The sequence below is a fragment of the Pipra filicauda genome, unplaced genomic scaffold (assembly GCF_003945595.2).
Source record: "Pipra filicauda isolate LSUMZ 115617 unplaced genomic scaffold, ASM394559v2 scaffold93_size3172892_pilon, whole genome shotgun sequence".
Taxonomy (NCBI): Eukaryota; Metazoa; Chordata; class Aves; order Passeriformes; family Pipridae; genus Pipra; species Pipra filicauda.
Window position 1 is genome coordinate 2,281,177 of NW_024105131.1, and position 20,839 is coordinate 2,302,015.

The 20,839-nt window shown below is 40.6% G+C and overlaps 1 protein-coding gene and 1 long non-coding RNA gene across 2 annotated transcripts in view; one reads left to right on the forward strand and one right to left on the reverse strand.

The window, feature by feature from the left end:
- CAND1 (cullin associated and neddylation dissociated 1) overlaps positions 1 to 3,991 on the reverse strand; it is a 28,034-nt gene extending 24,043 nt beyond the window's left edge. Inside the window, exon 1 of the mRNA XM_027741478.2 lies at positions 3,814 to 3,991. Within this exon, the coding sequence (XP_027597279.1) occupies positions 3,814 to 3,881 (68 nt within the window). The 5' untranslated portion in view covers positions 3,882 to 3,991. The remainder of the gene's footprint in view (positions 1 to 3,813) is intronic.
- Positions 3,992 to 4,483: 492 nt separating this feature from the next.
- The window catches only part of LOC120325330, a 33,275-nt gene continuing 16,919 nt past the window's right edge, over positions 4,484 to 20,839 (forward strand). Inside the window, exon 1 of the long non-coding RNA XR_005567265.1 lies at positions 4,484 to 4,713. This is a non-coding gene — a long non-coding RNA (uncharacterized LOC120325330). The remainder of the gene's footprint in view (positions 4,714 to 20,839) is intronic.

The following is a 20,839-nucleotide window of genomic DNA, read 5'->3' on the forward strand; positions in this document are numbered from 1 at the left end:
GGCAATTAATTTACTATTTAATAACAGTCACATCCACTAATAGAAGAATATACTGACAAATGACTTTCCAAAAATACTGGTTTTATGCTTTTTGTTTCTTTTCCTTCTGATGACTGCTTCCTAACCCATTCTTTGTAAGTACCCTCTCTACTCAGAAGCAGTCATACAGATGTATTACTCAAGTACAAATCCCATGGGCTTTGGTACCAATACTGACCCCCATTCCAAGCCCCTGATAACAAGGGTTCGTAGTTAAACAGTTGAGAGTGACATTTGGACTTTAGACACATCGGTCTCAAGCAGACATCACTTGAGCTCAGGTCTTACTTGGAAGGTTATCTCTGCAGCCTGACATGCCAGATACTACTTATTCATTGAAAATTAAAGCCAAGACTCTACACAATCTTAATATGCATCACAAATGCCAGATGCCCGCCCTCATATAACGGACCTCAACTTGTCCTGTCTTTTAATAGAGTAATTCCAGTTTAATAGTCTCAAGGTGTTTCTAAGATAAGACCCCACTCGTTTTTCATTCACTCCAATAGTCCCACTGAAGCAAGCCTGCAGTCTGACCAGAACCAGATGTGCACATAAACAGGCTGTGAATGCAAACAGCATTAGTTTTAAGAACAGCAAAGAAAAAAAATACTAGGTAAGTAAAGGTAATGGACAGATAGGATGGAATTTAAGGATATACATGAAATCACACAGTACTAGAACACTCAAAAATTGTCTTCAAGTTCCTGCCAGTATTTATCTCCTTTTCTTCAAAACTTAATAACCTCCTCTCACTTCCTTGGTCAATAGCTCCTATTTCCTAGCCTTAGGAGTGCACGTGCACTCATCACCTACTTGTCACTTCCTAAACTAGGCAGAGCTTGTGCATCCTCAGTGCTTCAGCAGCCTCCGCACTCAACTACAACTGAAACTCCAAAATGCAACGGGGAGGTCAAGCAACTTTAGGTTATAGTAGCTGGTATTTAGAAACATAGTTTTGAGTAGTTTCAATGTGACTTTTAGTGACAACTGCTGCTTCCGCCGGCACATCAAACCTTCCCTGGTGCAAAGCAGGCACGGTGTCAGCAGCTCCTCACACCTAGTACTCAGAGAAGTCACTCCTCCCACAACCAGATGTAAACTGCCACCTTATATTACTGCCCTGTTTAGAATTTAAGCCTGAGTTTCCATGCGGACAATGCATCCACAAGTATGTGCCTCTTCCAAGAAGTATGTCCAAAGAAGTACATCTTCCAAGTTTGCAAGACAGTTATCCAAAAAAAGGAGGATTAAATTTTACAGTAAAGTGGTTACTTGAACAGTGGTTTATACTCAGCTCCCTGATTTCAACAAGATAATTGCTCTGTCCCTCTTCAAATACACATAATCTGATAATAAATGCACATAAAATTACTAGAACTAAATGCTATTTTATGTGTATCATGTATTTGCATAATGGATAAAGTTTCATATAATATGTTATTGCATAACAGTCAGTTTGTAAAGGTCTATCATCATGCATTTTTTATGGTCTGTAAAGTTAGATTTTAATTTACGTTAAGATTTTTTTTTTAATATTCGAGAATTCCAAAGTCGTTCAAAGCTCCTAGAACAGATAATTTCTAAGTGTGCTCTACTAAAGGAACCAAAAACCAGTTTTAATTACATGCAGCTGGAGGAAAAGAAGTGCTTGCTACAATTGCATTTGACAGGTATAACCTAACCCTTTTATGCAGAAAGTTTCTAAGTCATGAAAACCAGTATTTAGTGACAAATCCATTGGAACTTTTTCTAAGCCATCCTCCCCATAAGCACAAATTGGAAATATCACTTAATCACAGAAGTAAATTAGTACGACAAAAGTAAAAAATCTTCTGTAACATTTAGAGAAAAAAAATGTTTGAATCTAGTTTCAGAATAATTTAAAGAAATAATTTAAAAACAAAATCAGGCAATTCTTGATTGTCTCTTTTTAGACTAATCACTATTTTTCTGTAATTCCAGAATTTCTAGTCTGAACTCTCCAGGTAATTCCAATCTGAAAGAAACTGACATGAAAAAAAAATAAATACATTTGTGTCCAGTTTGTCAAAAGTTAAGATTATTCAAAACCCAACTCTATGTTAATTCAATCACCACCTCTGTTTTCCTTTAGATTTTAATATATTAACAAGAGAAATGTTTGGATGTCAACATCTACTTTAACCACAAAACTAAGCATTGTAATGCTGCAGCAAAACAACAAAACACAAGCACATTTTATGTCTTTTCCCTGTCTGTATTCATGTACTCTCTTTGACAAATAAAGGCTTCAAATGTGAATTTCTGGTCGCACACAATACAAAAAAAGGTAATTATTTTTCACCTAATGCTTTGCTAGAGCTACCATGCAAATGTATTTTCTCTGCTGTTTTTTAACAGTTTACTTGTATTATCTCACTTTGATACTTTATATATTACCTACTATTAATTTATTAAAAAGTAAACAAATGATCCAAAAAAAAGTATTGCTCTTGTGACAGATCCTAAGCTCAAAATTAAATGCCATAAGACTTAACTCGACTTCCCTCTCTGGATGCACAAAAGCAATACACAACTACATGAGGACTACAGGAATCCTCTGTCTACAACATGCAGCATCCAGGAAGGATGTAAGCTTAGAATCACAGAATTTTTAGGACTGGAAGGGACCTCTGGAAATCATCTAGTCCAATCCCCCTGTCAAGGCAGGGTCCCCTAGACCAGGTTACACAGGAATGCATCCAAGTGGGTTTTGAACGTCTCCAGAGAGGGAGACTCCATGACCTCCCTGGACAGCCTGTTCCAGTGCCACCATCGAGAGATTTCACAGAATATTCTGAGTTGGAAGGGATACCCAGCAATCATCAAGTCCAACTCTTAAGTGAATGGTCCATATGGGACCATCAGACCCACAATCTTGGTTTTATTAGCACCATACTCTAACCAACTGAGCAACATAAAGTTCTTCCTCATGTTGAAGTGAAACTTCTTGTCTTTTAATTTATGGCCATTGCTCCTTGTCCTGTCACTGGGCACCACTGAAGAGCCTGGCACCATTCTCTTTGCATCTCTCTTTGAGGTATTTATATGCCTTAAAGAGACCCCCTCTCAGCCTTCTCTTCTCTAGAACAAGCAGGCCCAGCTCCTTCAGTCTCTTCTGATATGAAAGATGCTCCAGTCCCTTAATCTTCTTTGTGGCCCTCCACTGGACCCTCCCAAGCCTGCCGTGCTAGCTGGCCCTCCCTGCTCCTATTCGTTGAATCACAGGCTCCATATTTTTTGGAGCTTGGGAAGGGGATCTGGGAGGTCACCTCCCCCGGCCTCCGCTGCTCAGCGCGGGGTCAGTGACAGTCGGTTGCTCAGGGCTTCGTCCGTTCGGCCTCTGAGCATCTGCGAGGCCAGGAATTCAAACCTCATCCCTGCCTGTCCCAGTCAGCTCAGCAAATCTGACGGGCCGCTCGGCTTTCCCGGCTGCCGGGGATCCCTGCCCAGACGCGTGGAGGCCGCGGCCGTGCGGGCACCGCCGCGCCCCGTCCTTCCCAGGCAGTGAGGAGGGACGCCCCGCTCCCGGGAACTCTCTGCCCGGGGCAGCAGCCGCCGCAGATTCGCGCCCAGTCCCGCAGTGGCGGCGCGGGGTTCACAGCCCGGACCCGCGGACTGGCCCCCGCCGGGCACTGTCCGGGCCGCCGCGACACCCACCAGGCCCGGGGCCAGCGCGGGGGCGTGCGCGGGGCCGGGGCGTCCGCGGGGCCGGCGGAGGGAGCGCGAGGAGGGGGCGGCGGCGGGTCCCACCTGAAGTCCTTGTCGCTGGATGTCATTTTCTCCAGCAGGTTGGAGATGTGGTACGAGGCGCTCGCCATGTTGACGGACGCGGCCGGGGCGGGAAGGGGGAGAGAAGGAGAAGGCGGCGGCGGCGTCTTCCCGGCCTCGCCGGCTCCGCTCCGCCCGCGGTGCAGGGGCCGGGCCGGGCCGGGCCGGGCCGGGGTGGGGGGGCGGCTGCGGCGGGCGCGGCGGGAGGGGCGGGCAGGCGCGCGCGGCCGCTCGCGCTCGGCGCCGGGGTCGAAGGCCGGCGCCGCTGATTGGCTGCGCGGGCGGGCGGGAGGTGCGGGCGGCCCTGTGACACCTCGTGGCGTCAGATCGTACGTGGCGCGGAGCGTGCGCGGGAAGCTCGGGCGGCCGCGGGAGAGAGGCGGGGAGGCCGGGGAGGCCCGCGAGGCCTGCGTGTCCCGGCGTGCACCGCGCCCGCGCCGCGGCCGGGGCTCTTGGCGGTGCACGCCGGGACGTGTAGTTTGGAGCGCGGCGAGTATCCCTGAGAGCAGGGCACGCTGGGATGCGGAGCCTCGTTTTTTGGGGGGGTGGGGGCGGTTTTAGTGAGGGAGGGGCGGTGGAGATGAGGCTGGAAACTAGGTGCTCTAGGTTGAGTGCTATTCGCATCCAAAGGGTTCAGCAGTGCTATGGGTTCCTGTTAGTGCCCCCCGTGGGGCACCGGGAGCGCTGTTGCTCGTACTGCGGCCATTACAAGTCCGCAAAATATCCTGGTGTTACAGAGCCGGCAGCTTCTGTTCCAGGCCCCTTCACAGATGTGCACTGTCTCCCGTCGTAGCTGAGCGCGGTCTCAAAAATGTCAGATGGATCCCAAAAGTGATGTGAAAAATCAGCCGTGGCTTGCAGAAAGCAGCTTGGAAATGTGATGTGAGTGCTTTTAGAGCCCTCAGAAGCCAAAGGACACCTTTGGAGAGAGGGGCTTTTTTTGCGTACCCCGTTACTGTTCGTGCCAGTCTCATTACTTTTCTGGGCACAGCCCATGGTCTGTCTATGTATGGGTAGATGATATGGAGCAGTATTAGAACCGAGGAAATATTTCCACACATTACATGTTCCTTGAGGTTCGTGTTAATGTGCAAGAATTCTAATATCCTTAATCCTTCTCAGTTACGTGTGTATACAGCAAACCTACAGAAATGCCTTTTGATCTCGTGATTAAAAATAAAAACTTGAACTATAAAGAAAATATCTTCAAGAGTTTATTACATGCGGTTTACAGGCAGCCTTGCAGAGCAGCTGATGGAAAACACACACTTTACTCGATAGAGTGAAGTTGTGTATCGCCCCCATGGCCTGTGACCCAGCCACAGTGTACAAACAGCTGTCTTGGAAGGTACTCCTGCTGTTCATTGTCTGGCAGCTGGGTTGAAGAGAGAGCTTAATGTGTACTGATCTCCTTCCCCAGAGTAGCTCAGTAGTAGGAAGAGGTGGGACAGCATGGTGTTGGATTAGTGGCATTGCAGTGGGCGTGATGTAGGGATGGAACAAGGAAAATGGAAGTAGTCAGGAGCAGGATGGGTGTCCGGAGGAGAAAGAGGGGAACGTCAGTGTGGATGGAGAAACTGTAGTTAGGGGAAGCACTCAAAAGGAGAGCTGGCCCAATGATGACTGATTTTCAAGTAGGCCATTCATTCCTTTGATTTCGGAATACTGAATTTAGAGGTTACCTTTAGAGAGAGAAATTCTTTACTTCATTTTGCTTGAATGTTTGCGTGTGATACTTAAGGAAGCCAACTGGAACAATACAAATGGAGATAGACTCAATCTTGACTTGGTTATGACGGCTGAAAATGGTTTATGATGTTTGAATTGCGGTGATATTTTACACACACAGGAAAATTGCATAGCTCCTCTTTGAAGTACTTAGGCATAAAAAATTGAAGTACAAATGTTTGACATTTGGCACATTGATTCATATTTTGCCATGGGAAGGTTAGCACTATTCTAAATCATTTTAGTGACTGTGACTTTTGAGCATCTTACAGTTCCCAGGAACAATTTGTTTCTGGGATGTCAGTGTCCTGCAGTTCTCACATACTGTGGGAAAAGACTGTTCTAACCCAGTCTTTATTTATATTCATGACTTTGGTACTAAGTGGGGATCAGGTCGTTATGGGGTGGTGAAACATCATGTGTTCCGAAAACATTCTTCCCACATGGTTACCATGATGCATTATACTGGAGAAGCATGTTAAGACCAGCTAGACAAAAGAAAATCCTCTATGCTAGGTAAGGTTGTTAAGTTGATTCCTGTTGTGGAGTAAAGCATTGCCAGTGGTCCTTGTGAACTGCTGTTGGGATTTACTTTTCAAATCCTTACAGTTTTCAATTAGACACTAAACCAGGCTCATTTCCTACTTTGGGAATCCTACATACATCTACTTTTAAGGAGAGAATGTGTGAGAACTAAAAAAAAATCAGAACAATTCTGCTCCAGTCTGCTAGACAACCTTGAACACTTTTAAAATTTTTTTAAAAATCGTTTAACATCATCCTTCCCATGCTAGTTTCTGTACCTGCAGCTTACCTGCCACTGATTAAATCCAATTTCCCGTTACTGCCAGAAACACTGGCCATCATGAAGGAAGTCAAAGTATTTTTTTGTTCAAGTACATTTATTACAATTGGGATTCAGCTATAGTAGATACAATGTTCCAGAGGAGACTAACACAGAGAGAGACTAATTGAGTTGAGATTTTTTTCCAGCTGATAGCAAACAACTTCACAGATGGAGTGGTACTCCTGATCTGTTCCCTGTAGACAGGCATATTAGATGGTCTTTATTCACTCACAAAGATATCTGAAAGCTTAATTAAATGCTGGAACTTGAAAGGATTTATCTTGTTTTACACTTGCAAATATATTCCCCACATGCTGAAGAAGAGAGAAGAGCAGAGTTAGTTTGGAGATGCATTCACAGCTCTAGAATTTGAACCCTCCTCATTTTGCAGTTTCAGTTCACACAGGAGCTGTGAGCCTGCTGATGGACAGAGGATATTGGGAATGTGCTGCATCTTTATCTGTCAGTGTAGAAAGTGTAGAAAGAGCATGTATACCATGCAGCTTTACTCAGCTTAAAGGTAATCCTTTCAGATGACAAGTTAAAAGCTGGTTATCATTTTTGACAGAGCTGGTTTTGGGGAAATAAAAGGAAAATTTCTGCTCTAAGTCAAAAGCTGCTCACTGCTGCAAGCAGATATTTGAGCCAGAGAACTTACAGTTGTGGTTTATCACTTAGATATGTGACTGACTTTGAACATCTGAACCCTGACTTTTCACAAAGATGCCTATAAAGAAAGCCTTTACAAATTTATTGACTGATCATACTAACAAGCCAGAGATGGTTTCAAAGAAGTAATCTAGACTGAAATATGAAAGGAAAAGGAGTGGTATGGCAATCTTCAGCTTAAAGCAAACAAATTGAAAAAGCAGCATGACCTACACTGCCACAGTCACATGGGTAAATGTGTGTTTCAAGGTATTAAGGTTATTATTGTCTTGCATTGTTATAAATTGTTATGTTCCAAGACATGAAGATGAGTTAGCTGTGGAATTTAAAACTTGGCTTTGGAATCTTAACCATAATAATACTCTATTAAGGGTGGGTCTTTTTCCCCCCCTTCTTTTTGTTTTACTTATTTTTCAAGTTACATGGCAGTCCATAGCAAATGATAGCAATGTCAAAGGGCACATTTAGAACTAAATAAATTGTCAGCTGCCTTTCAACCTCATAAACCAAAGTTTTAGTTAAGTTTTTTTTTCTCTTCCTAAAGCTGAAAACTTGCTCATATCCAAGTTAAGTAAGAATCTCAAAGCATCTTTCCAAAAGCAGTGGGTGCTACTATGCTGATTCTCACTTAAGATTGTTTCATTTCTGTACAACAGAAGATACTGTTGATCTCATTTAGCAGATATTTCTATACACTTACCCAAGAGAATAAATAATAGCTACTGCCTTCCTAAGCCAGACAATCCATTTCTGTAAAGCAAAGCAAACCAAAACAAAGTGTTTGAATATCTGATTCCTCAGCTTTAAGAAAGAGAAAGATAGGAAAACAGTGCTGAAAAGAATATATTCATCTGGTTAAGTAATGGACTGAAGCAACTGTCACGTAAGCTCGGATTGTCTCTCTAAAAGAACAGAGCTCCACTAGCACCCTCATCATAAGATTAGGTTTCAGGAAACATAATATCTTAAAGGAAAAAATGTAACAGGCTTTTAATTAAAAGGTTAAAAAAGAACCAAAAAACCTTCCCCACAATAATGCTAAAAGAAATTTCCCTTCTGATTACTAAAGACTGCACAGATTTTTGGAGGATCTCTGCTCAATTTCAGATGCATACCACAACCATACAAAAGTAAAAAAGAAAATTAATCTTTCAATTTAAATCTGATTTGAAATATGAGCCAGAAATTTAGACTGAAAGATTTTTATCATTGTATTATTCTCATGCCAAATGAACTCAGTTTACAGAACAAAAGATTTGTTTCTTCCTTGATATCTCTCCTAAAAATCAGTCCAAGTTTTTTTTCCTTGACCATTTGCATTTCCATTCCTTATCACAACTCTAGGTTTATAATTCCTTCAGAGCCCTTTATGTTTCCCTTTATGTCAGCACACCTTTATATCTTCATATAATTACCTCAGCAATGCTTGTACTCAAGACACTTCTCTTCAGTAAACTTAAAAGCACTTGTTTAATTGGAACTTATGTTACTGAACCATATTCTTTGTGTCTCAGAAGTTGTAAAAATACAAATTAAGTGTTTGCCCTATTGAGGCTTATTAGAACAAGAGGTAGCTGTGTTATGGATTTTGTTTATTCTGGATCCCACATTTCAGAAAAGCCTTGACCATACTGATAATTTAGAAATTTCAACATTAGTACATTGGCTAATTACGAGTCAATGTTTGTTAAAGTGGACATAAGAGCTAATCTGTTTCATTTCCTGACATAACAACACTGCTGCTGTTCTCCCTATTCTTGCTTAAGAGTGCTTCACTTCAGGCCAACAGAATGTGCTATCTCTCACATTTATCGGACTCTCAGTAACAGCAAAGTTGAAAAAATAAAAGTACAATTATTGTGTCATGAATCAAGGTGAACAGAGAGGGCTAAAGCTAAATTGCAATTAATGAATTGATGGAATGGAGTGTAACCTTGCAGAGTCTGATTTCTCGGGGCAAAACTGACTCATCCACAGGATTGTCCAAGGTAAAGTGACTCGGTGATTCTCCTCTTGGAGCAGATGATGCCTGTTGCCATCCCACCATCACTTGAACAACAAACATAGCCCACTGCCTGTCAAGATATGTCTCTGCTGGCTGCCACAAACTGACTCACGTTTTGATCTTTTCTGTGCTCTCTGAATGTTCTACTGAAGGGCTTTCTTAGTCTTTAACTCACATGTTGGAGCTGAATGGCTCTTAATATACAATGTATTCTTTTCTTTTAAATTTACTAATTGAGAAATAAATTAATAGTAGTTACTCAACACAGACTGTCATCTACATTCTCACAGCAGAACCTAAAAATATCCTGACTTCCATGTGCTCTGCATGAGAGACTTCTCCAGGTGTCCCTATATAGTTGACTGCAGTTTTTAGACCTGACATGTAATACCTGTGGTGTTCAGGTCCTCCTGAGCAGGAACACACACTGGCTGGTCTTTTATTAGAGACTCTTGTAGGGCTGAGAAGTTCTAGATTTGATCAGCTTAAAAGTTCTTTGATATTATTTTTTTAGTGAACTGAAGTATATTTAACACATAGTAAGTGTTATGCACAAAATCTTATTAGAGGAGTACTAAATTCAAGTACTGATTAGAGCCTGTCTGTGTAGTTTCTTCTGGTTACTTGTTTTTGCAAAGAGAACGAGGGTAACAGTAGCAGGCAGGGGAACAGACTAGAAAACTGTGGTAAAATTGCTTTCACTGTTTGCACTGACAGAACTGCCACTTCCTTCAAAATCTTTGAGTGCTTTGAATCAAAGCCTTTAAAAGGTCAGAAGTAAAGATCCAACCCCCAGAACTTATGAATCTGCTAATACATGAGAAAGCTCCATACCTCCTTGTCCTCATTAGAGTTTTATCCAAATTTAGCTAACTCATGGCTCATTTGTGCCGTGACCATTTCCACTTTTCCCTGGAGTCAAGGCTGCTGAAGCGGCTTCAGTCTTCGGGGTATTTCCATTTTCTGGCCGTCCTGCACGCAGGTGGTGGTACTGAAGAAGGGCTTACCAACAACTGGTCTCCAGCTCAGCACTGAACATCTTCATGGATGTCAACAACCATTTGAACGGAAACACCAATTAATTTATATTGCAAAAATTCCCACCATTACCAATTGAATCCTGGGGCTTAGAGTCTTTCGACATGATTTTACTCTTTGATATAAATTGTTAACCACATGTTTATGTGCTAAAATTAGTTAACACAGTGTCATAAGTGTGAGAGTTGTTTCAATGCATATATTATTAGGCTATTGATATTGTTCTAGGATTGGTAGCCATGTATTATAATACCAAGGTATAGTCTAAGTTTAGAAGATATATATGACAGCATATGTTTGAACATGTCAGAGCCACCATTAGAATTTTTAAACCCTCTGGGTTTGTAAAATTTCTCTTCTCTTCATAATTAATATGTATTAATTTGAGTAGGACTGCTAAGTATCGGTGTCTTAATTGTGAATGTATGTATCTGAGTGGCAAACACAAAACAAAGTATTAAAAGAAGCGAGAGTATCAGCCAAGAATCTCATGCATCTCGTGCATTATTCAAGCAGGAGGAAGCTATTGAAAGAAAACATCTGCAATTAGCTATAATACTTTTGAAATCATTACATGCCAGGAAGAAAAGCATATATCAAAACCAATATGTTTAAATTTCAAAATAATCTTAAGAAATGCCTCCTGTTGTTCTGTTATCTCTCGGGGGGTTAATGACGCCAGTAGCTCTCGCTGAGAGATCTGGTATTTTTTAATAACTTCTATCACAAAAGTCACCCACGTGCCACAGTCTGATGAAGAGGAATGTCACTCCAAAACAAAAATAGTTCTCCAAAACTTCTTATTCTTTTCATTTATTGGAAATTGAGACATATTACTTATGTTAGAAATATCTCCTGCCTGTCACAGTCAAGGTGACGTATATGATTTTTAATGTTTTTACCACTTTTGTGGTACTGCCATGTCATGGATTGAGGTGGCCAAGGTCAACCCATAACACAGTCTAAGAATGTAATTTTATCTCTGTGTTCAGCTATAATGGTACTAGATCTGGGCTTTGTTCTGTGTATAGTCTCAGGCATCTAGCTCAGAAACTGTGATACCATCCTGAAGGAATAGTTTGTACATGCTTCAAGGTCAGCTTGGAAATATAGCTATTTTATTGCAATGGAAATATCCCATTTTAGTCAATCTTCAGGAGCAAGACATTACTAGAATACTTGCAAGAGTAATTTTTTTCTGTTCAGAACCTTTTGTCTACAAACTGACGCAAAGGGTTTTTGTTTTCAAGAAGCCAACTCCAGAATAATATTTCCTTTAGGTGACTCATCCGGTGGTGCAATAGTGCCCCTGCAGGCCGGTCAGAAGTTGGCAGTGGTCCATAGTATTTCAGACTTCAGTGAATTGTGGAACATGTTTGGGTTTTGTGAGCCATCTTGGTTGATTCAAGGCTGGCTTAAATACAATAAAGCGCTTCAGAGGTCAGGAAAAAAAATTCATTTTTTGTTTTCCTTAAAGAGTGCCCAGTTTCTCAAAGTTCTTAGCTCAAGTTAGCATTTTACGACAGGAATGCCATTTTCAGCATCAAGCAGGATAAACCCCTGACACATTTGCAAAACCAAGCAAAGTCTGGGATGGTGAATACATTTTCAGAACTGTGGGAACTAATCAAAGGCAGTATTAAATCCATTTGATTCTCTTAGGAACCACTTGGATGTCCAGATAGATAATTCAGAACAAATATGTTCCTTTGAGTGCTTAGAAACAACTGGAATGAAAATCCATTCTCACATCAGTTGCTAAACACTGACCAAAGGAGCAAATATTATGCTGAACCATGTTCCAATCTGGTGCAAGGGATAGAAATATATCTATCTATATACATCTTTCAAGAAAAAGTACTGGGTCATATATGATCCACTGTTGGATGGCAGAAGGAAAAAGAGCTCCAAGCCACAATCATTCCTACATTTCCCACCAGGTAAAACATCTGTAAAATTGCCCTGTTTGAGGCTTCTCCCTTGAGGTAACTTTTGCACCTGCAGCTCAAAGATTAAATTACATCTGTTGAAAAGAAATGGCCATTTGGGTCACATATGTTATCAAATGACATTTTTTATTTATTTGTGCAGCTAGAGCTACTGAATTAGGAATTCTTTCTCTTCATTTTGAGCATTTCTGTGGATCTTCGTCATAAAGTATTTTTTTTTGAGACAGTGAAAACACTGAGGCTTGAAGTTATATAGCAGGAAAAAAAGGAAGAAGAGGGCATAATGTTTTCCTGAATTTCTCTGTGATAATATATTTGTATTATTAATACGTCAGTAGCATAAATAATTCTATATTCACCTAGTACCACTTAGGTACCCCAAAAAGTTATAGATTTTCATTGTTAAATACTTTACTCTTTCACTGTCATGTCTGGTAGGTACTTTACTCTCTGCCATCCTCACACCTTTGAATGATGTTGCTAAAGTAATCTTTGTGTCAAGCACCAATTCCCACCCTTCCTGATGTGTGCAGAATATGGTATAAGAGCAATAAGAAAGTAAGAAAAAAAAAGTGTCTACTTCTGAAAAATAAGCTTTATACATGGAGGTGCTCCCAACATGTGTCTTTTAGAATATTTGCAGAAAGCTTGTATTAATTATATTCATGTAAAATAGTATTCTTTTAAAAGAGTTATTTGATAACAACTAGAATTCTTTAGCTTTGTACAGGTCTTATTCTAGACTAATTTCTTTATGGACACAAGCTCAGTAACAATCAACATTAGTGAACTAGTTATCTACATTCACCTTTTTTTAATATGAAAAAGCTGACTAATCAGAGTCATTGAGAGAAAAGGCAAAGGAGTAATGGCTGAAAATACACCACTGCTTTTAAAAAACTGATATGGACTGCTCAGTCCCTCTGTGTTGCCTCCTTAGTGCTACTTTCTCTTTTGACAAGATTTACTCAAACTGTCTATCTTTTGGCACGTAAGGTTGGTGGCATATAGTGTCAAGTAAGCCCCAGATTTTCATCCTTTTTCCCAACAGGGATTAAAATTTCTATGTAAACAGAATCAGATGATGATCCAAAATGGAAGCTAGTAATTCAATTTTACATGTTGTTAGACCTGTAATCTTGGTATAAATTCATAGTTACTTCCAACTGAAACTCACCAAACTTGCTATCTATCGCATGCATATTTATTTCGCTTACCAACAGTTCTCATAAAAAACTAATGCAAAAGGTTCAAAATGTATTTACCATAATTCATATGACTCATCTTAAGAGCCACCATAATTTATACTCAATATAAGTGACTAAAGAACAAGACCATACTTCTAGGAATGGGAACAAAACAGGACTTCAGTGAAAAAATATTGTCTGGCTGGATTATCAAATGGTATAAGATTTTCCAGGGTATTTCCAGTGATTAGGGAATGCAAATGGAGTGCAAAAGAAATGAATGTTGTCCTAAGTGCTGAATGATATCATGAACTGATGAAGCAATCAGCCCTTTTTGTTCCAAAGACTCATTTTACAGTAGAGGGAGAAAAATGTAGCAATCACAACCTGTAATGTGATGATGGCAGATGCAGTGAGAGTGATATTCCATTAAAGTTAATATTTCATTTTTCACTAAAGATCAACAAGTTCAACAATAGCTGAAGTCAGATTTTTATCTGTTTCAGCTGTCATTACTTTTTCATTACTTGCCATCAATGAATATTTTCAAGCAGCAGATCCAGTCTTTAGCATAGCTGTGCTCAACTGATGCACCAAAACACACTTAAAAAGGAAACACTGGGAAATTATTTAATAAGCAGTTATTTAAACATGAGGAAGAATTAAAGGAAATAATAAACCCAGTGTGCACTGAATTGCAAATAGGAAATAGTTTCTTTTTGCTCATAGGACTACATAAAGCCTCAAAGCAATGGACGTGCTTCATGTCCAATCGATGCTGACAGAATTAAGGTTCCTGATATTTAAGAATGAGTCACATTGTGTGGCTGTTGTGGTAGATTTTCTCTTGGCCATAAAAAAATCTTGTGATTCCAGTAATAAAAACAATTCCACTCAAATGCTGCAGCTTAGTTCTTATCCCTTCAAACCAAACCCAAGGAGCTGATGGCACAGAAGATACGAGAATTATGTATCACATCAGTGCAGAATGATCTAATTTGCTCTGATGCAAAAGTCCTGAAGAAATATGCTGCTAAGGCGATCCAATCAGGCAGGGTTTCCTCTTTTCCTGTTCTAGTTTAGAAAGCAAAAAAATTATCTGAAAACTGAAGCTATGCCCTCCGGAGGGTTACCTTATCACAAAATCAGTCACACATGGAATGCAAAAATCTTTCAGAGAAAGTAGACATCAAATCCAACCTGCTGGTGTTTTCTTCATTTTAGAGCTTCAGTAATGATATTCAGAGAAATTCATAATGAACCTGAAAAAAGAAAGAAGTCTGGTAGATTCGCTTTTATTTCATACTTGAGTTATAACAACAGCTCCCAGACTGAGATCGTCCTCTCTAACAATAATAAGCAAACCTATGCCTAAAGAACTGTCAAAAAAATTTTGCTAACATAAATAGAGTGTACCGGAATGTCTTCAGAATTCATTTGGCCAAATGCAAAGGTACTGAAGTGTGATGTCTCTTTCTGCAACTAATAACACAACCAAGATGAAGATCTAGAAGGCTCAGTGTACTCACAATTGACCTCTTTTGTATCTAGAGTGGAAACTGAAATCCAAAGTAAGTGGAGACAACAGTGATGAAATTCTGTTACCACATCTATTCTCAGTGAATTGGTCACAGAGTTCCTGGTAACATGGTAAAATGGTAAAATGTCTCACCATAATTGTCACCCTCTTAATCCTCAAGGAAATAGTATAGAGTGGAGCAGGCAGGAAGAAGAAAATTCTCATTAGTTCTGTAGGTTGTTCCCCTTTGGGCAACAGATTTACATTGAGGAATTGAGCCAGGAATAACAAAAGCTTGTAACACTTCCCACCTACAGCTTTTAGTACCAGCCTTACACTTAGCCAAACATGGTCAATTTTGTTTAAAAATTCTTCCTGAAAGGCATTTTCAGGTCTACATAGAACCACTAAGTGACATCTAGAAAAACAATCAACAGCAACAAGCAAGAAATCTTTTTTTTTCCATTGAAGAAAATATATTTCAGATTTACATTCTACTCATTCTCTCTCAGTAATAATTTATTCCTTAGTCTTGTGCAACAGGTCATTAACCTGCTTAACAACCCTAAATCTAGATGTTTTCCCTTTAGAGAAATGCAGTGAAATCTTTCTTCCATTTCATTTTCTTCGATAGTGTATATGAATGCAAGAACTGGGATTTTTCTTTCACAGTGGCAAACAGTAATTTAGCTATTAACTAAATGGAATCTAGATTTGTAACCCTTTGTCTGTGTACAGTGTTATTATCTGATCAGTCTGATTATACTCAGATCAATATTATCTAATGACTGTGACCACAGGTGGAATGCTTCAAGGATATTTCAACTTCCACTGCTGTTTGACAATAGGCAGAAAGTATCAGTGCAAAGTTGTTTGGTCAACTTGATCTTTTTCTTCTAGTCAGAAACAAAAGGAAAATCCTTGAGAAGATAATTTTTTTAAATTTTTCATCCACATTTCCCATATTTTACCTGCACCACGGACCACATGGCTTTTCAAGACACAAATCATGTTAAAAAAGCAAAAGCTAGAGCTACTCCTGAAAGCCTATTGACAGCCTGCTGGGTTTCACCTCTCTCATTTGAATTGGTGCTTCATTAGAAGTTACTATTCTAAAGTTATGTTTAGATTTCCTATGTTTCCTTTGATGTGTTCAGTCTTGTTCTCACCTATATTGATGTTCTTTTCAAATTCATAACCTGGAGGCAAAGGCCAAAACCTTCCTAGCTGTAGAAGCAAATGTATTACTTGTTTTGCTTGAAAGATTAAAAAATCCATCTCTCTGCCAGAGATGTTCACTGAGAAAGACAGCAGCCAATATGGTGTTCCAGGATTAATTAAAGAGTTTGTCTGCCAGACACTCTTTAAGTCTGCTATTTCTCATTTTATTTTTACTTTTTGGCATGTAATAGTATTTCCATACTTATTAAATCCTGACTGATAATTACATGCAAAAGAGCAATTAGCAGCAGAAAATTTAGTGGCAAAGAATTTATAATTCAAACTGTTTACCATTCAGAGATGACTGAAAGTGATGGCAACTGCATCAAATGAAACTTCATCAGTGATATTGTTCCAGTGGAGGTTCCACCTGGGTTGCTCTCTGTTTCTTCAGCCTGTCTTTGTATTAAAAATAAAATCCTACCTGTAAGTAGACAGTTACCAAAATGTCATGCAGTACATCAGGTATTTCCTAAAATCAAAAGCTAATTTCATTGCTCAGCACTGTGTGTGTTTTGAGACCTGTCCATGTGCTGCCTCCTGTTTTATTAGAAAGCAGCCCAAGTGTCGTGACTTAACATAAATGATATTTCTTTGTTAAAGAAACCCTGGCTGAGTGACTGAGGCCTATGGAGTGTTTCTATGCTTGTTTTCTATACTGACTTTAATAGAAATTTTACTTTTCTGTCTGCAGGAATGCAGTTTCTGTGTTCCAAAAATAATACTACTATTTCAAGCACTGTCAGTAGTCCAGCGAATGTAGAACCCTTATCAATCAGTTCATATCTGAAAGAAGGAAAAGATTTGATGACTGATAAAAAGAGCTCATCCTGAATGAGATGTTGAGGGCAAGTATCTGAACACGTCTCTGATCACGAACTCAGCAGGAACCAGAATGTCTCAATTTTTGACAGCCCTTTGAGCTTCAAGTGTTCCAGTCCATTTATGTATGGGCAGGAATACACACAGGCATTGCCAGTTTTATAAGAATAATTATCAACTTTCTTTACCTCTTCTGACACGTCAGAGAAAAGATTCGAAAATAGGGCTGGAAAACAAAAAACGAAGGAGAATGTCTCAAAAAGAGAAGGCAACCCTCCCCTCAGATATCAAGTCTTGATTTCTTTCCAATATTTGGATACTTTAGTCTGTTGCTCTTTTTCCTGAAGTTACACTGCACTCCAGTTTAACCTGCAGTTATCCAAGATTGCTTCTCCTATATAAACCTTGCTATCAATTGTCACTTTTTGTGGTCAGCCATCCCACTAAAAAATGCATAGAAAACTCAGTCCCTTTATGCTTAGTCATCTCAAAGGAAATCAGTACCAGTTAATGTAGTAAAATTAGGAAAGAAAAAAATGAGTTAAAGACCTAAGTTCATAGATCCCTTTAAGATGGACAGGTAGCAGAGTATAATCATGACAGTTTTAATGCCCTTGCTCCTCTAAAAAACCACTATGGTGGGTTGACCCTGGCTGGATGCCAGGTGCCCCCCAAAGCCACTCTACCACTCCTCTCCTCAGCTGGGCAGGGGAGAGAAAATGTAGGGAAAGGCTGGTTGGTCAAGATAAGAACAGGGAGAGATCACTCACCCATTACCATTAATGGCAATACAGACTAAACTTTGGAGAAATCACCAATCAAATCCAAGTAGGATAATGAGAAACATAACCTAATCTTAAAACACCTTCCCCCTGCTCCTCCCTTCTTCCCGGGCTCAACTTGACTCCCACATTTTCTACCTTCTCCCCCAAAGCGATGGGGAAAGGGGACTGTGATCAGTTTGTCACATGTCATCATCTCTGCTCCTCCTTCCTCAAAAGGGGGAGGACTCCTCACACCCTTTCCCTTCTCCAGCACGGGTCCCTCCCACGGGAGGCAGAACTCCATGAGCTTCTCCAACATGAGTACTTCCCATGGACTGCAGTTTTTCACAAACTGTTCCAGCATGGATCCCTTCCACAAAGTGCAATCCTTCAAGAACAGAGTGCTCCAGCGTTGGTCCCCAACAGGGTCACAAGTCCTGACAGCAAACCAGCATAGGCTCCTCTCTCCATGGGACCACAGGCCCTGCTCCAGTGTAGGCTTCCCATGCGGGTCACAGCCTCCTTCAGGCATCCACCTGCTCTGGCACGGGGTCCTCCATGGGCTGCAGGTGGATCTCTGCTCCGCCGTGGACCTCTGGACCTCCATGGGCTGTAGGGGCACAGCCTGCCATGGCATGCAGACCTCACCATGGTCTGCACCATGGGCTGCAGGAGAATCCCTGCTCTGGTACCTGTAGCACCTTCTCCCCCTCCTTCTCCACTGACCTTGATGTCTGTAGAGTTGTTGCTCTCACACTCCTCACTTCCAGCTGCAGTTGTGAAGGTTTTTCTCCCCCTTCTTAAATGTATTATCCCAGAGGCATTTACCACCATCGCTGATGGACTCAGCCTTGACCTGCAGTGGATCAGTCTTGGAGTCAGCTGGCATTGGCTCTTTTAGATATGGGGGAGGCTTCTGGCAGCTTCTCATGGAAGTCACCTCTGTAGTCCCCAGCTACCAAAACATTACCACGCAAACCCAATACAGCCACGAAGATCTTAGCTGTCTGTGTCAACCTGGAGACTTACAGTGGCATAGTGCCCTTTCAAATACTAGTCTAACACAAAATGAAGTCTACTATCTACTGATGAATGTTTACTTTCTGATTCACCTGCTATGTCTTTCTAACCAAGTATTGACCTAATCAAAACTCATTTAGCTTATGAAATCTGATGTGACTGCAGCCTGGCAGGTATGACTTGGAATATTTCAGAACTTGGCAGAAGAAAACATGTCCACTTTTCTTTTAGACATCCAACCCTGAGCATGCATTTTGATTCATTATGAAGAAGCAAAATGATGTTTTTAATAGGAAAGCAGGGAGGATCAGTTTTGAGGCTGTTATTTTGTAGATTTATTTGCATGTGTAAGTACTTCTTCGATCTAACTGACATAACAGGAAACTCTTGTTTGCTTTAAAGTTTAAGTGTAAATGTAATGAAAAGCATCCTTCAGCATCTGTCATGAATATACACAACTGTGGCTCCATAATGGTCTTTCAAGCCAAAGTCAGGGAGCCTGGGAAAGCTTTTGTATGGATTTACTCATTGCATCAAAGTCCTTGAGATCATTGCCTACATTGTTCTTACCAGCAGTTTTACACCAGAAGAGGTTATAGCCTCCACACCTGTGATCTATTGCAGAATGATAACTGCAGACACTTGATTTAATTCCTCTGAAATCAATATTCACTTTTAATTTGTTAACCTTAAGTCAAAACAGACAAATCCAGCAAACTATTAAGATGATATTGTTTTAAAGAGAAAGGGTGTGTTTCTTTAATAAAATAGTGACAACTATGCAATAAAACATGCAGTAAAACATTTACACCTACACATAGGCTAGATAGTTAGTCAGGCAATATTATTTAATTACTAATTATCAATTACTTAAGCCTCCTTCTCTACTGGATGGAGGCTCCTTTCTGGAGGAGATTCTTACCCCTAAAAACCAATTCAATCTGCATATACAAAAAACGCACAAAACTTTTCAAAATAACAAAAGATCATTCAGGCATTGAGTTGTTATAACTTCTCTGTCCTCGTCTGGGAGAAAAATTAGTCTTTATGGTAGATTGCAAGAGTCCATCTGGTCGGGGGGTGGGGGCTGTACCAATCCTTTCCCCCTTTAGTGGGGAGATGTCTGTCTTTCCACAGAGCCCATTCTTCCCTGCCTGGCTGCCTGCGCATTAATAACAAGGAACAGAAACCATTCAGTGATTGATACCAGCTTACGCTAAACAATTTCCCCTCCTGTTTCCAATAAACATGGCTGTTCAAATAGATTATAGTGTCTCAGACCGTTCACATCCCCTCCACACACCACCCCCACCCCCACCACCCCCACCTTTAGATGTCCTTTAGCTGTTCCTTTGTGATGGTAATGAAACTAAATAGCATTTCAAAGCGGGCTTTGATTAGCATGATAACCGTGTAGTGGCTTGATGGCCAGCATGGAATGGTTGTCTAGCCTTCCAGCACCAACAGTTCGGAAGAAAAGTTGTACAACTTGTTAAAATGAATGGATGGATGTAGATATATATGTATGTGTGTTTGCATTCACATAGTAGATACAGGTGTAAGTGAGGTAGCAATAAAACCTGGCAAGGTCCATTCATTTATATTCCCCGTTGGAACAGCGTTTTCTTGCTGCACGAGATAATTGCACCAATTTGCCACAATTTGTCTGAGTAGTGTGTACGCATTTAAATAGGGGACAGGAGGTGGGACTGCAGCAGAGCTCAATAATTACTCATCACGTAGAGCATCACCACATTGGTGCTAGTTAAGCCACTGGGCATCGCTGGAGATGGGACATCTGGAAGTGGCATGCAGCAGAAAGACTGCAGAAAACTCAGTGTGTCAGGGCTTGTGTAACAGTGTCAACATGTACACCAAGGGCTGAAACCAAAATGACATCACACCGCTCATACAGTCTTCCAAATCAGATCATTTAGGGCAAGAGTTTATGAGAACATACTCCTTCTCCCTTGTAGTAGTTATTCATTTTTTTTCTGAAAAGTAAATGCAAGACAAAAATTTATTTCTGGACTGCTCTTAGCCAGCATGGCTCGTGGTTTCAAAGGTTTATAGTCACACAATGTGATGGGATGAGCAGTAGCCCATTGGCTGTTTCACAAGTAGTTAGACTTTATGGGACATGACTGACTCCTTTAGTTTCGTTTCTTTTTTAGTTTCAGTTGTCAGTTTCCCCTTTGTAATTATTTGAAGCACAAACATGAAAAACTGCCTTAATTGA